General features: G+C 44.7%; 3 protein-coding genes across 4 annotated transcripts in view; all 3 read left to right on the forward strand.

The window, feature by feature from the left end:
- Positions 1-1059, forward strand: part of COL7A1 (collagen type VII alpha 1 chain) — a 117202-nt gene extending 116143 nt beyond the window's left edge. Inside the window, exons 103-105 of the mRNA XM_044451519.1 lie at positions 152-205; positions 555-603; positions 880-1059. Coding sequence (XP_044307454.1) covers positions 152-205; positions 555-603; positions 880-935 — 159 coding nt within the window. The 3' untranslated portion in view covers positions 936-1059. The remainder of the gene's footprint in view (positions 1-151; positions 206-554; positions 604-879) is intronic.
- A 1101-nt stretch (positions 1060-2160) lies between these two features.
- On the forward strand, positions 2161-8931 carry LOC123034275 (collagen alpha-1(VII) chain-like). The gene is made up of 5 exons (XM_044451520.1): positions 2161-2206; positions 3037-3132; positions 4416-4535; positions 7129-7308; positions 7573-8931. The coding sequence occupies exons 1-5, from the start codon at positions 2161-2163 to the stop codon at positions 7605-7607; spliced, it is 477 nt and encodes a 158-aa protein (XP_044307455.1). The 3' UTR covers positions 7608-8931.
- A 5809-nt stretch (positions 8932-14740) lies between these two features.
- COPG1 (COPI coat complex subunit gamma 1) overlaps positions 14741-16207 on the forward strand; it is a 28325-nt gene continuing 26858 nt past the window's right edge. For both annotated transcript variants that reach the window (XM_044451615.1, XM_044451616.1), the window contains exon 1: positions 14741-14797. In XM_044451615.1, coding sequence (XP_044307550.1) covers positions 14770-14797 — 28 coding nt within the window. In that variant the 5' untranslated portion in view covers positions 14741-14769. The remainder of the gene's footprint in view (positions 14798-16207) is intronic.

Genomic DNA, 16207 nt, shown 5'->3' on the forward strand with positions numbered 1-16207 from the left:
CATGACATTCAGCATGAGACTCTCAGCCAGAAGTGCTTATCAGCAAGCAGTGCCTTCTCTGGGTTTATGACATAGGTGTCCCTAAACGCAGGTGTATTTCTCAGCGCACAGTCCTCCTGGTTGAGTGAACAACTTTCTGACCTTTTGACAGGGAAACCCAGGACTTGATGGCCCCAGAGGAGAGAAAGGAGTGCCTGGCATGACGGTGAGGAGGAGGGGAGACGTTTCAGGCTTCTGGTGTGAAATTCTGAATCAAATCCATGGTTTGGGTGGGGCTTAGCATGTGTTCGTGTGTGTGCGCGCGTGCGCGCAGGCGCACCAAAGATGACCAATGCCATCATTCTTCTTCCTCTGGGCAAGGAATCATTAGGGTTGGTCCAGCACTCTTGTCCTGCATGCTGCAGGATATTCTCTCCTTTCCCGTCTGATTGTACCCTTGCACTGGGATGTCCGGATGCGGGAGGTTTTGCTGCTTTCTCCCTGAGTATGCCTTGCATGGAAGAGTCGCAGCAGGGACATGGAGCTGAGCAAACTTTGCATTGTCCCTTGTACAGGAAGAAGAGCTCAGGCAGTTTGTCAGGCAGGAGATGAGCCAGCACTGCGGTAAGGCCCCCCGCACTCCCTAACCTCTGATCCCCGGTACCTCTGTCCTATGTTTTGCCCTGGGGTAACCTTCCCCAGTCGCATGCCCTTCAGATGTCTTGGGCAGCACTCCCATCATCCCCAGCCAGCACGGCCACGCAGGGAATTCTATTGGCAGATGGGAGATCTGCTCGTAGGTCCTCCGTCTAACTTCCAGCTGGGTCTTCAGCATGTGAGGGCAGAGACTCCAAGTGTGGGTACCTTGAGGAATTAATCACCTCCTTGCTTGTTTTTCAGCTTGTGGGGGACAGTTGCCACTTCCTGAGCGGCGTGAGTATTGTGGATGTTGTTAGCTGCCTTCCTTTCTCTAGCAGCATCTGTAGTAGTGGCCAGTGGTAATGAGTAACACCCAGCACATCGCTGGCACTTGCGTAGTGTTTGTGCTCCCAAATATGCAGCATTGCTGAGAGTTGCCAGGACATTCAGAGCTGATCTTTGGATGAAGTAGATAACCAGTACACTGAAAGCTGATCGATTCCTGTTCAGTAACTAATGAATTCATGGGAACCAAGGCATATTACTTTCTAGTTTGTTTGGTTTTAATATTAGTTATTTAGAATATAGCCCTGTCCTGTCAGATTTACATTCAGAGATATTTTTTAAATTCTCATTTTTTAATAAACCATCTCATTCAGCCTCACAAACAACCTTATGAAGTAGGCAGGACAAGTCATTTTGTAAACAGGGAACAGAAAGCGGATGCGAATGTCTCAAGGACAAAATAGATCTTTGGCAGAGAGCCACCGAATAGGGTCTCCACTAAATATCTAGAAAGCCATAGAGAGAGAGAGAGTCATCATTCGGAGGAGAGGGAGAAGTAGTTGCCTGGCTGGTGCCAAGATAGGCACGACTGCCCACCTACCAGGGGTTTCCGTCCCAGCAGAGGCCCACTCCCAAGGTGTCCCTGGAGCTGTGCCTCCTCTTCACCATGACAGCCTCTGGTTGCTCAGCTGCCTCCTGCTCTGGCTGAAGCAACTGTGGTGAGGAGGAGGAGGAGGAGGAGGAGATGCCCATGCCAACTTGCTCACTGGCTCTCTGCCTGTCAAGCAGGCAAGCGGTGGCAATGGAGAGGGAGGAAGAGGAGCCGGAGCCGCTGGGGAGGGTGGTGTTGAGGCAGGGGACCGACGGAGGACATCTTGCCTGAAGGACCTTCAAATGCTTGGAGCCAGCACTGGCACTGGGCAGGGGAGGCACTTGACCCGTGCTCTGCCAGCCACGCTCCCCCACTCCACCTCCAGCTGTGGCAAACACTGCACGGCAGAGGAGAGTGGCTAGAGACAGGCACCCAGGGAGCAGTGGCACTCTCCTGCACCCACGGCCTCTCTCCCCCAGGGCCTCCATCTCCCCATCAGCTCTTGGCAGTCACTCGTGTTCCCAGACAGAGTCTGCCACAGGATGTGCCGTTTCAGCCCCTGCAAGGCCACGGCTAAGCTGGGGCGCAGTCCCTCCTTTCCTAGTTGAAATGCAAGACGCCTGTCCATTGGATCAAAGATTGTCACACTTCAGAAATCCGTGGATATGTCATTCACTGCTATTGGTTTCTTCCCAGAGGAGAAGCGAGCGAGTGCGTGAGTGGTGGGGCAGGATGTGGGGAGGTGGGTGCAAGGAGGACGAGGAGACTTTTCAGAGGCACTCAGCATTGCACAGCGGATCAGGAAGGCAGGGGCATCCCACGTACCCAGAAAATACATGTTGCTTGGAAGTAAAACAGGTTTCTAAAAGTTAACTCCAGATAGCAGGAGGCCTTAATCGCCCAGCTGTGTGGGGGTGGGGGGTGGGCAGCACTGTGGTCAGAACTGGACTGCCAAAGGTATAGGAAGGATTCACAGAGCTTCTTGGTGTTGATGCTCACCTTTATGTTTGAGCAAGAAGTCAACCTTCATCAAAATGCTGCGTAGCTGGGAGCTTCAGGTGCTGTACTTACTTGTTTCCCTGGCATCGACTTTCTGTGGCGTATGAGTAGAAGCTTTCCATGCTTTGTTGAGTATTGCTGAAGTACTGATCCACCCAAACAAGCCAACATTGAAGAGCACTCTTTGTGGCCCACAAATAGTATAACATTTGTCCATGCTTTGGAGGAGCTTTCCAGGAGTTCCTCTGCCACTGGGGTGGGAACATCCGGCTGAAACAAAAATTGCATTGGCCTGGGAGGATGTAGAGAAATGGCGCTTCATCCTTCCTCATTCCAACTGATCCGTTACAGAAACATCATTTGGAAATGCCTTTTGCCTGTCATATTTCATGCCTGATGTTTGTGGAACTGGGCAGCAAGAATGTGGCTCTTGAGCCTTGGCTGGTGGCCTGCCTGTGTGTCTTGCCTGCTGGTGAGAAGCAAGCAGCGCGCTAGTTATTATGTGCCTGTTGATGTCTGCATTGTGACCTTGCCCCTCCCAGGTGTCCTCTCCAACTATCCATCCACCCAACCGTTCCAGTCTGTTAATGCTCAAATAGTCCCTGTGCTTAAATTGTCTCATGCTGAAGAAGAGGAAGGTGAGTCTTGTCTCTTGGCATTTCTTGTGCATGGCATCTTCTCTCTTAGCAGTGCATAGAATTTCTACCCATCTCTGCCAATCTCCTGTGTATTTTCACTTCTTGTTACACGAGCCGTAAGGAATATGCAAGCTGTCGAAGAAGCAGTATTCGGCAGTAAACTTGCTTTCTTGAATGCAGGACAGTTTTTTGCCAATGTCTAATGTATGGTGAGTTTAATGAAAAAGGCAGATATTTTGGCCCCCCGGGCAACGTGCAGCTATTTCTCTCACCCCACCTCATACTACCCTGTGGTTCCTGAACGGCATGAAATGGGGCAAGCCTCTAACTGCTCCAGTGTCCTTTTTGGCTGTGTATACACCTGAGTTAATGAATGGATTGCTTCAGCACCCTGTTTCAACGCACTTGGGGAAGTCCTGTGACTTAAAACAGCATGTGGCTGCAGCCTGGACTGGTCAGTGCTTTCTCCTTTGCCAAGCCTTGCCCGGCCACTCGTTCTCCTGCCTGCCTGGGGGTCGCTTGGCGCTTCTGCATCACTGAGCATGCCAGGTGATTGCCCACCCTGCTCCCCTTAAGAATCAGCTCTGTACTAAAAAATAATGAGGGGTCTTGTGGGTGCCATCGGGACTAACAAATGTGCTACGGGATATAATTTGGAGACCAAAGTCATCTTCAGCAAATGCATGCCTCTTCTTACTTATGTATCTACCAGCTTGTGAGGAATTAGCTGCAGATCTCTGAACAAGCAGGCTCAGGAGAACAAAAATCTAAGTTGCAATAATTTGTTAATGACCAACAAGTTATGAGTTCAAGACGAACCGTCCATAAGACCCTTTGCTCCTTGTGTTACAACAAGTAACATACTCCTGGAAATAAGGAAATTACATTCGTGGCATTTCCAGACGAGGCCCAAATGCAGGCCACCTCTCACATGAGCAGCACGAGAAATGATGCGTAGTGAGTGCACGACTGCTGCTTGTCAGGCATGCTGGGTGCCCTTTCCGGGGACGCTGAGATCCGACCCCTGTGCTGTGGTGCTTGTCCTAAGGCACAGACTGGCAAATGGTTATGGAGCAACAGGAACTTCTAGCTTTGCGTATCAGATGAGGCCAGTGTGCCAGCGTCAGCATCCTCTAACTAAAAGTGGCCCTGTAATCTGCCACATTCTCAGAAAGAAAGAGTGATCCTGCTCAGGCATGGAAATTTGTTGTTGCAGCTGCTGTTCCTTCTTTGCCACCTTCTCTTCTTGGAGTCCTTCTGAACCAGCCATTCCTGTTTTGTAGGGGGCCAAGCCCAAAACGTAGTGAACATAGCTGATCCTGAATATCAGTACATCTACACAGAGGAGGACTATGAAGAGGGCCTGGGAGCAGATGGGACAGAAAGCCCTATGCTGAGGGATGGTGAGCACCACCCGTCCACAGAGCATCTCTGAAGGCACCTGCGGCCCCCAACACGCATGCCCCAGCCGCCCCTTGGGTGTGGGTCTCACAGCCCGAATCACTGGGCTCTTCCTTGAAACCACTGGAAATTATTAACAAAAATGTGTTAGCCTGGAGACTGCTTAGAAATTTGGGCAAAGTGATCAGTTGTCTTTTCATTCGCTGCCATCACTACTGCTACATTCTTCACTGTGACCACAAGTTGGCAGACTTGCCACAGAAGTAAAAAAAAGAAAATGCCTTAGAATTGTAGAATCAGTGGCACGGCTTTTCTTCCCTTGGGGGAAAAATGGGTATCTGACAGATCTGGACGCCTATTTTAGCCATCTAATAAAAACCACACGGCTTGGATCCAGAGTTAGCCATGCTTAGGACAGACCCACTGAAATTAATATGACTGATATTAGTGAAGGTTTACAAGCTCCATTTATTTCAGCAGGTTTACTCTAAGTGTGACTAAGTCCGGATCCAGAGTCCAGTGTCTGGTGCAGCAATGAGGCAGAGACCAAAGGCAGGCAAAGTTAACTTCTGTGAAATGATAGTGGGTTGAAAGAAACCTGTTTATTCTATGTTGGAATCAATAAACTTCATTAACACTGATTATTGCTGTCCCCGGTAGCTGCAGTAAATCTTGGCCACTGTAGCTGCAAGTCTGGTAGATTTTAAAATTAGCATTAAAACTTAAATGTTAAGCTAGTCAACCAGAGTTTTCAAACAGATGAGGTGAATGTGTGATAGATGCATGACATGGACTAGGAGCTTGTGGAACTCCTTTCTCACTAAAAGTGGCCAGTCAATAGTAAGTTGTCAGCAGGAAGGGGCTTATGCTTCACTCCTATCTTTTCTTGAAAGTTTCCAGGATATTTTTTTTACTATGCAAACTGTATCCATAGAACAAAGCCCATTTTTGCAGCTTTAAAACTTGCTTCAGAAAAGGCACATGGTTGAGATAATGGCCACTGTTCACCTTTCCCTTTTGCCCATAATGCATGAGGAGCTCCCCTCTGTTCTTCACCCACCCACTCACCCTGCTGCCCCAGAAATAAATTCTAGGACTTACCGGAAGTCACATCCATACGCAAGCCATTCTGTTCCTTGTTTTCACTGGGGAGCAGTTGGGGAAAATGATGCTGGAAGCTCCTCCTAGGTCCATGACTTCTTAAACCAGTACTCTGCTCCCTGTTTGTAGAAGTAATGGTCCCAAGGGCAGCTCCCAAGCATGGATGGCAAAAGAGAGCTCCTTCTGAGGAAGGTAAGAGGCAGATCTGCCATATGGCCTTTCTCTCAAAGGGGCCGTCATTGCCTTTCCTTCCATCCTCTTGGAGTTCAGATCCCTTTGTTCCTCCTGTTTCTGAGACGATGAAGAATCAAGACAATTATCTAGTGCTTACTTCCAAGACAATCAACCTAGTGCTGTTCAGACTACAACTCACATCACCCCGACCTTTGGCCAGGGGGTTGGGGTTGATGGGTGTTGCAGTGGTTGAGGAAGTCTGATCCAGGCCAAGATGAAGAATATGAGACTTGTGAGAGGTATGCAGCCTCTCGTACTTTTCTAAGGACCCATGCTGTAACTTCTCCAATCTTTGAGTAGTATTCTTAGTAGAGCTGTCATTTGCCAATCCTTAGAATCTTTTTAGAAGAGGCATAAACCTGGTGGCCAACAGGTCTGGCTCTTGAAGGCATTTTGCTTGAAACTGTCAAGAGAGAAAAATGGCATGCATCTCTAGCCGCATTTCTCCAATGTTGCTCCTGGTGCATCGTCTTCTGTACTCTGCATGAGTGAGCAACACCCTGGGATGTCACAGAATTTACCCCCAAAAGCTACAGAGTAAGAACATGACAGCACAGTACAGAACTTGCACCTGCAACTGGCATATTTTTCTGAAGAGTGCCGGCAAGTATCAAGCACGCAAATACAACAGGGACAAGTCATTGTGTCAGCAGGAGCCATGTGGCCAACTTCTCAGAAGCTAGCCGAGTCCTTACCTTAAAATCAGTATGAATTGGATCATGATAGTCCACCGATAGTTTGGTCTGGCAGAACTGTTGTCGCTACAACTGTACACCTAGAACTAATTCCCACAGTCCCCAAACAAGCAATTCCTCCTATGAGGAACTCCACCAAGCCGACTTCTGGAGAAGAGAAGGTCATCATGGAAAACAAGACATGAGAAGCTGTTTCACACCAATAAGCAAATTCTGATGGCTACAGCTTAGGGATTGGTGGCAGGTATCAGGATTTCCAGGCTTAACTCAGAAGCTGTCAGGCACCCTCTGATGCTGACCATGCTTAATACCAGTCTTGAGGCTCAGATACTTGAATGAGAATATACGTGAGTGTAAGGCTCAGACTGGTCACCTTTAATCCTCTGTGACTCCTTTCCATCTTACTCCTGCATTATCTTACAGTGATGCCGGGGCACTAGAGAAGCTGTGCAGTGTTTTCTGTTGAGGTTCTCTCGTATGCTAAGTGTAACATATGAGAGAAGATGCGTAAGTCCTTTAGAAAAAATTCCAAGTATAGTTCTGTTCTATTTCCCCCTCCTTTCAGCTGAGCCATGCACTTTGCCTCTGGAAGAAGGAAACTGCAGCAAATACACACTGAATTGGTACTACAACCAGAGAGTATCTGAGTGTCGGCCCTTCATCTACAGTGGTTGCAGGGGAAACCTCAACCGCTTCAGCTCTAAGGAGGACTGTGAGCTCCAGTGCAAGCCACAGGCAGACACAGGTGAGAACTGGCAAAGGCCTGCCAGGCACTTCTTTCTGCTCGTAGATTCAGCATTGCAGAACCACAAGTAATGGCTGCTGCATGCAGCATGGCCACTTCTGGAGTCTCCCTCCACCTCCCGGAAGCCCTCCAAGATGTCGGGGTATGTAGGCAGTAGGCAGGAAATGGGAGACAAAACTTCCATTCCCTATGCAGTAGCTCTTGTGGTGTCATGATGCTGGATCCAGCTCCTAATTGTTAAATAATATTTTATGTTTTGGGCAGGTGGCAGCACACTGAATAAGAACAGAAATATATAAACTCTGAAGTGGGTTTCCTACTCTGGGAGAACTGGAGAACTGACCAAAAGAAGTGGCCCAGCTTTTGAGGCTCCCAACATATACTTAACCCGCACAAGGTCTTGGACGTCCACACACAGTACCTTTGGTCCAGGGCTCTCCTTGCTGCCATTTCTGCTGCCTGCAGCACCGTTTTGTGTGCGTGTGCCTGCGTGTGTGCGTGTGCCTGCGTGTGTGGGCTGCTTCGGCTGGAGCAGAAAAATGGTGCTATTCTTTACAGAAAAAGTGTTTTTGTTGCTCTTGATTTATTTTTTAAATTAAGGTGAAATTTTTATCAAATGAAAACATATGCATAACCTCTTTTATATATAATATAAAAAGACATATTTTTAATTAGAGCTCTCTTAACTTATTTGATGCTGGCTAACTGACGACACATGGAATGTATTATAGCCAGACCAAACGGATCCCCTCTGCAGCTCACTTTAGTTTGGGCTTTCAGGCCTGTGCGTTTTTCCTCTAATGGTGGATCAGCGAGATAGCAGCCTGCCTTCTCACTAGAGTATTCCTGGGAAGCTAGAATACCCTTTTGTTAATGAGCAGCACCATGACCATGAGGACGCAGGAGCCCCACGGATCATTACCAAACCTAGAGCTCTCAAGAGTCCTCTGACTTCTCAGTGAAGGCTGCCCCCATTGCTCTCTTTTCGTTGCTTGTTTTGTTGCTTGTGAAGTGAGGCTTTAGGAATGCAGCCTTTGCCAGGTCTAACGATCTCTCAAGAATGAGAACTTGTCATTTGGAAAGATCCATTAAGTTAATACTTCTCACTGTTTGCAAAGAACATAACAAAGAGGAAGACTCTTTCATATAAGCAAAGAACATAACAAAGAGGAAGACTCTTTCATATAAGCAACTCCTCTCTCTCCCTCACCCTCTCCCTCTCCCAACTTTCAGTATCCACACAGTAGCTGTCTCCCCTTAATTTTTCAACCCCAGGCCCAGGGCAGAGTGGCTTTTTGCCTGATCTTCATGCAAGGTTCTGTATAACTTAGTAGCAAAGCAAGCACAGTCCAGTCTTGCAGAAATCTCTAGAGATAATCTGGATTTCTATGAACAATTAAGCGAAATATGGGATGTGGGTGTCCAGATAGCAATGGGATGAGAGGTTCTCTTTGGCTGTTGTGACTAATAGCTATTGATAAACCTTTCCTCTGAATCTGTTTCACCCTTTCTTAAACATTGTTTCATTATTCATTATATCCCACCCTTTTCCTTCCAAGGACCTCAAAGCAGCTTACGTAACTCTGCTCCTTCAAACTTTTCCTCACAACAACAACCCTGTGAGGTGGGTTGGGCTGAGAGTGTGACTGGCCCAATGTCACCTGTTTGGTTCCATGACTGAGTGGGCACTGGAACCCGGATCTCCTGAGTCTTAGCCATTACAGCACATTGGCGGTTGTGCTTCTATGCTAGTGGCCATCGCTACCTCCACAGACAATGCATTCCGTATGTTGTGTTGTGGGAAATGTGCTTCCTTCTTCCGTTCCAATTTTGTATTGTTTGTTACTGATACTAAAAAAAAAAATGATAATAGTCTGTCATGCACCTCTTTAAGCACCATTTTTTGAAACTGAAAACAGCTAAATGCTTTAGCCTTTCCTAATAAGACTCTTCAATCTTCTCAATAATTTTGTTCTTTTCCACACCATTTCTAGTGCTAAGAAATCCCTTTTGAAAGAGAGCAAACAGAGTTCCAATGGACTTTCAAATCTGACTACACTATAAAAAGCATGATGAACTAGGCAGTTTTATTTTCTATTTTCCTAAAAATTCCTAACATCAGACTGGCTTTTTTTCACCATTGCTGCACATTGAGTCAGCTTTTTGAGTGAACTTTTCCTGGACAGCTGCAGCCATTCTATGAAAAATAAGGATTTTGCTTGCTTGTTTTCCACCCCAACATGCACTATTTTATATTTTATTTTACTTTTTTATTCTTTTGACCATTCACTCAATTTGAAGAGGTTATTCTAGAGTTCTTTACTGTCTGTTTGAGATCTTACCATACTGACTACTTTGATGTCATCAGCAAACTTGACTACCTCATGGCTCACCCCAGACTCCAGAATGCTTATGAATTACTGAAATCCAGACAGTGCCAGCGCAGATCCTTGCGGGACAGCCCTCGCTCCTCAGCTTCCATCCATGGCGGACACTGTCGAGTCATTCCTTCTTTCCATTTGCTGTGCTTCTGGCCAGTTATTGATCCAGAAGGAAGCCTGCCATCTTACCTTGTGAATGCTCGGTTCAGTTAGGAGTTTGGGGTGAGTAACATTGTTAAAGAATTCTAAAAGGTTGGTGAGGCATCCTTCTAAAAGACTATTGAAAGAGGAACCAGATCTCATTGAGGATAAGATAATATTTACCCTCCTCTGTAAATATTATTCCTCAAAAAATTCATTTGAAGAAGTTTCACCTTAATCCTGAACAGCAAGCAAGCGTCTCCAAATAGCATATTGGAGGACACTACACAAAAATCAGAGCATGTTTATTGTGTATGGATGGATTCTGTATGAAACACTAACTTTTCCATGGCCTTTTAAACCTGCTGAACCATATTATGGAAATAATCAGTGAAATGCTGAGAATGGTGCTATGCTGTTGTTATGTCGCTACCCCCAGGGCATTTTCAGAAGCTTTGCAATGATGTGTGTTTCAATTCCATTTTTCTGTTATCACACTTTCTCCAAAACTGAAGCTACATACAGACATATGGCCTGCATGTTGCTGTGGACCAATAAAAACATAAATGAGAGAAAGTGTAAATATTATCTGGTCCAATTATAATTGTTTTTTGATAAGCAGTAATTCACAACCCACCAGACTACACTGGAGTAAATAGGTTACAGTTTGCTGCCTTTGCCTTTAAACATCTTAATCTTTGTTTTAAAACACGCCTAACGGTGGTCTTGATTCCTATTCAATTTCAACAATACCTATGACTAATCTATAGAAATAGTCAAATTCAGTGGTGCCTTATAGTAAGTACAATAACTACAATATTGTACAATAACTACAATAAGTACAATAGGTACAATACCTATTTTTACAATAAGTAAAAATGGGGCTTTCCTAAACTCTTCTATGGGGTCTGCAGAGCATCATGTGTAATACCATGAAACTGTAAAGCTTCTTGCTTAGTTATGGCAAGACACATGAATCCTGAAGGATTCTGACCATCAGAATAGCCCTTCCTCACCACATGAAGAGATGCTGTGCACCTTTTGTATTTCTGTGATGTGATTGCAAATATGATTAAATGTAAAAATGTGTTTGCTTCTCTAATTTTGGATGAGCATCTCTCACACAGCAAGCTGAAACCAAGAAGTGTGGCCCGGGTAACAGTTGAGTCCTGGTATCTGCAGGCGATTTGGAACACTGTGATCTAAACTAAGATCTTCATTCTTAAATGTTCTGTCTGGGGGCTCAGTTGCCTGAATTACTCGACTTGATCTCTCTGGACCTGGTGGCTGGATAGTGCTGGATCTCGCCAGGAAGGCTTGGACTGAATAATCCTGGGTTCTTCCCAGCTCTGTGATTCTTTGAACCAACAGAAAATCACTGCCATTGATATGAAAAATCATTCCATTTCCAAAGAGAGGGAAAATAATGACATTTCAGCAAATGTTTGGGTGGTACATGATGCTAATTCAGGCATCTTTATTTTCTTGTAACTAGTGATAAGCCAGCTGCTTGATATTTAGTTTTTATTGCCTCTCCCTTTGGAGAAGACATGAAACTAGCAATAAGACCATTTTATCTTGAGATAGTAGGGCTTGAATCTGTGCCTTGCTGCATGGAAAGCATGGTCTCTACTATTGTGCTCCTGCAGCCATGTTTACTCTCCTGGAAGAACAAAGAATGCCGTAGGTCCTTAAGGGCTAACACATGTAGTGCAGCACAGAGGAATGAATAGGTCACTCAAGCTGTCAAAACGATGTGGTTCCATCCTGTATTGCCTTGACTGATAAAACTCCAAAAAGTTCAGCGTGGCCCTTGACCTTTGTCTACTTCCCACTGTGCTTGTAAAGAAAGTAAAGCATCTGGCTAAATAGCATCATCCCCCTTGATGTGTATCTGATGCTTGCTGCCATCACTGTATCATTGCCAAGATATGGAATGTAGCTATAGGTGCAAAAATACACTCGTCTGTTCTCTTTGTAAGATGGCTTTGATTATGATGTATGGTGCAAAAAATCCAAACGTTGTAAACAAATAAAAGTCTGTGGTACCTCATTCAGTCAAGTGTGTTTATTAGCTGTTTTGGTAGAACCTGCTACAATCTTCTCACCTGTCCATAAACCCACATGATATCAGCTGCCATTCCAAAGGTAGGTCTGCTGAAAAATGCTGGATGGGGAGAAAGAACCACTCCTGCGTTCCCATCCACTTGGCCAGAGCTGACATTTGCTTTCCCTCTGCCTCTTGCTAGCAGCCTCAGTTGAGAATCTGCCAACATGTATGACTTTCAGAAATAGTCAAGATGCTTGTAGCTTCACAGTACAATTGTGATCAGTGATGATGTGAATACATCAAATGGGGCAATTGTGCATTTTCTCTTCCCTGCAAGGGAGCAGGTAAGCTGCAGTGGGAGGATTTGAATCCTTGGCACAAGCCCAGCATGCCAGCCATTGCGAGCTTCACCAGCCTTGACCATGATGGCTTCGGATGCACTGTAACACTCACTTCCCAAAACTTAAATGTTACACTGAGCTGTTCTCATTCCAGGCAGCCTGTTTCAGTTAATAAATGCACTTGTGATTCTTACTTTGTATTTGCTTTGTACTCTACCACTCTGTGAAAAAATGGCACTTGAAGCAGCTGACAAAAGCAACCAATTTAAAAGAAAAAGTGCTAAACAAGGCCCAATAAAATAATTCCTCCCCATTAAAAGCATAACAATAAAGTAATTTCTTTCTCCCAGTTATGGCTCTGAAGAGCAGAGCACAGCAAGCTGTCTTTGGCATTTGTGCTGCCCCTGGTGAAGGCTGAAGGAGCCACGAATTTTGGGAAGAGACACTGAAACCTACAGCAAGGAGTGGCAGGACCTGTTCTCTCTTTACAAATTGTCATGAAGAGGCATCAACTGAACCTCCTTGAGTCTTGTGTGGAAGTATTTTGAACCAAATATTAACCCAGACTGACCAACTTAAGCAAAGAACAGCTTTGTTGGTCTCATATCTGTTCTCATCATGGCTATGGGTTAGGGTTATGTAGGCAATTTACTTCATCCCCCCTTTTGAATTGAGAAAATAGGGTGTATATCAAAATAGGTAATGATATTTTAGCTTCCTCTTAGTAATCATAATGTTACAAATGTTCAGAAGATGAATCTATGACAAAGTGACACCACACAAAGATTGCAATGAGAAAAGAAGTATTTCCATTTACCGTTTTTCATTTCTACAGGGAAGACTAACTTAAGGGAAGGCAAGATGTGTCTGCAGACATGCAGTGAGCCCTTGTGAAAAGGGCATAGGATGCTTTGAACATCTAAACATCAACAGAGTTTCTATCCACTCACTTGTACCCCATACACCTTGGAATTCTGTTTCTAAGCTGGATATCAAACTTAACTTTTCAGTGGGAGAAACAAGACTTTGAATTATGGAGAAAAGGGGTGTAGGGGGTGCTTGATGAACTCCCTAAACTTTACTCCATGCTTCTACCAGTTTTATCCAAGCCATAGTTCCACATAAGCTTTAAAAAAAAAACAGCTAAGGAGACAACACTGGAGGAAAGGGTTCGGGGTCCCTTCCAAACATCTTGTAATTCATGCACTAAACATCAGTGGAACTGAGTAGCCCAAGAGCACTAAGGGTGCCAGTCTGGTCTTCTGGGGTTCTAAATGGCCATACCCCCTTTCCCTAAATAACTGGGTTTGTTTTGCTTTTGTGCAGTTTGACACAATTCTAAAAGGCTGAAATGTCACTCCTCAGGCTTAAATAAGAACTTTACATTAAACTGTGGTATTTTGGACCTTTTGTTGTTTGACGCATCTGCTACTGGAACATGCCTCCCCCTAAGAGCTTTTCTGAAATGGAATTTGGATGTTGGTTGCAACAAAAGTCCAGTGCTAATTACTGCAGAGCAGCTAAAGGGTTATCCAGAAGCACGGAAAGGTAGCATGGAGGAAATGAGAAGTTAAAACCATCCACTCAAGTGTTCACAGATCGCTTCAATGGAAAGAAAGGTTTCTGCACCAGCACTAACAGCTTTAGCCCAGTCTTCTGGTTAAGACTCTTTCTGGTTTGGATTCCTTCTAACTATGAATTGCTGGCAGAAATAGGGAATAGAATGGCTAAGTCATTTAAGATTTTGGACCGTATTATGGCCACATGCATTTTTTCAGTTGTAAATCAAGTTACTTTTTCCCTGCCTTCATTTCTCTGTTATCATACCTATATTCTGGATGTCTTAAAACAGCAATGATTGTACGTCACTACTATTTTGAAAAACAAAACACAGGCTGAGCATTTAACATTTTGAACTCAAACTATAGCAACATACTGACAAAAGGAATTATATGGAGTTATTTCTGCTACTCAGTTTAAATTGTAAATTGACCTGAAAGCCATTAGGCTAATTTGGCACAGTACAGAAACATTTTAAATAAAAAATACGTTTTATGACTTGCTGCACTTCTGGATCCTGGATGTCAACTCCACTAGCTTCACGGTAGAAAATAGCAGAAAGAAATGCAAGCGCTCCAGTAGAAAGTCTCAGTGTTTGCCATATGTATAATCCAATGTGGCTTTTCTTGAATCCAGAGCCAGTCCCTGGCCTGCCCCGATTAGGTTCAGTGGAAAGAATGTTGAACGGAGTTCTTAAAGCAAACCGTGGACAAATAGAGAAGCTGGTTCTCTGCCTCTGGTGATTTGTTTAGATCACTATTTAAGCTGTTATCCTCCAGAAATAATTCTCTTTAATTGGCTGGAAGAGAGCAAACCTGAAGCGTCACCTTTCATCACTGGACCCTGACTCCAGCGTCTCTAGTATTTTGAGATAAGAGCGGGTGGCAGCTTGGTGCAAAGTACACAGACCATTTGTGGTGCCGGCTTGGGACAGGTTGGTAAAAGGGGGCCCTCTTTACACCACCTGGAGCTCACCACGGACACGAACATGTTCTTCGAGGACTACATGAGCTACAGTAGGTGCATCTTGCTTGTTTGTTCACATTGTGTAGATGATTTCCGCAGATTTTTTTTGCTTGTTTGCTCAGTTTAAGCAAGAAAGAAATCAGCATTCCACAGCGTTCAAGAGTCAGGAAGCAGCCATTTGCCGGTTGCCACTGGGTATGGTAACAAAGCAGCCCTCATTAAGTGAATATAGCAGGCTTACGGAGGATGCAAATAGTGAAACATGTTCAAACTACCATTAATATACTTGTCCTCATGCTGGTCAGCTATTTTCAAAGTCAGGTTTCAAGCATATATTATCAGAAGCTATACTGAGTAAATGTATTTAGTAAGCATATTTTGAAGCGCAGCTTTTAATTTCTCTTAAACTCACTACAAGCAGAACAGACTCTGGTATTATGGCAAGACATGGGCTTACCTATTCTGTAGCGCATTTGGGATGAGCCAATTCAGCAAGTTTGTTTCTCCTGCTAGTTCAGTTCTAAATGGAAAGAAACACTGATGGCATCTAGACCTGCTTTTGATGTGCCCTGTGCTCCTCTCTGATCTCCCATGTATCAGAAGAATTAGTTTTCAGCAGTAAGTGCTTGCAAAGGACACTTTGAGCAGAGCAATGTCATGCAAGACTTACAAGATACACCAATCTGGAAGCTACTTGTTTCTCCTGAAGAGTGGATGGCTGGGCTTTATGGGGTCATTGCCACAGATGAAACAGCACCAACGCCTTTTGAAATGAGATGGCGTTTATGGGCCTTTTTGTTTTGTTTTTTACAAATATGCAAGCAATAGACTAGTGCAATAGGCAACAAAAATGTAGCTCTGCATATTTGAAGGCACCAAGAAAGGAGCAAGCCACTAAGAAAAACAATCAAGGGCCATGAATTATCTTTTGCTAAATCCTTGATTATTCATAATTCTGCCTTGCAAACCATAGCGTAAGGCTTTTCCTAGCTGTTCCAGATGACATTAAGAATAACATAGACTCTTTATTTTGTGCCTAGCACCCCTTTACAGTTCATATATGCTTCCTCCTCTCCTGATAATTGGACAGTTCTTTGCATTTGGGGGTTGGCCTTAGCATTTTGGACTTGTTCTTAATCTTGCCACCTATTTACACAGCCAGCCCCACATCCCCGTGTTTATATGTCCATGATGTCTAAAAGGCAGATCTTGAAAAAGCAACTCCGCTAGAACATTACAAAATAGACATTTGTATGCAAAACCATGCATCTTTTTTTAAAGTTCTGTGGTATTCAGAACTGAGACAGAAATTCAGCAGGTGCTGTTTTTCCCCAGAAGAGATACAGTGACAGGCCACCCTTCGCCTTTCGTACATCTGCCTGTAGTGCTGCGTTTACAGGGCACTAAAACCTTGCGAGAGAGAGAGAGAGAGAGAGAGAGAGAGAGAGAGAGAGAGAGAG

This window comes from Varanus komodoensis, unplaced genomic scaffold (assembly GCF_004798865.1).
Source record: "Varanus komodoensis strain SLA01 unplaced genomic scaffold, ASM479886v1 scaffold6_2, whole genome shotgun sequence".
In the NCBI taxonomy this organism is placed as follows: domain Eukaryota; kingdom Metazoa; phylum Chordata; class Lepidosauria; order Squamata; family Varanidae; genus Varanus; species Varanus komodoensis.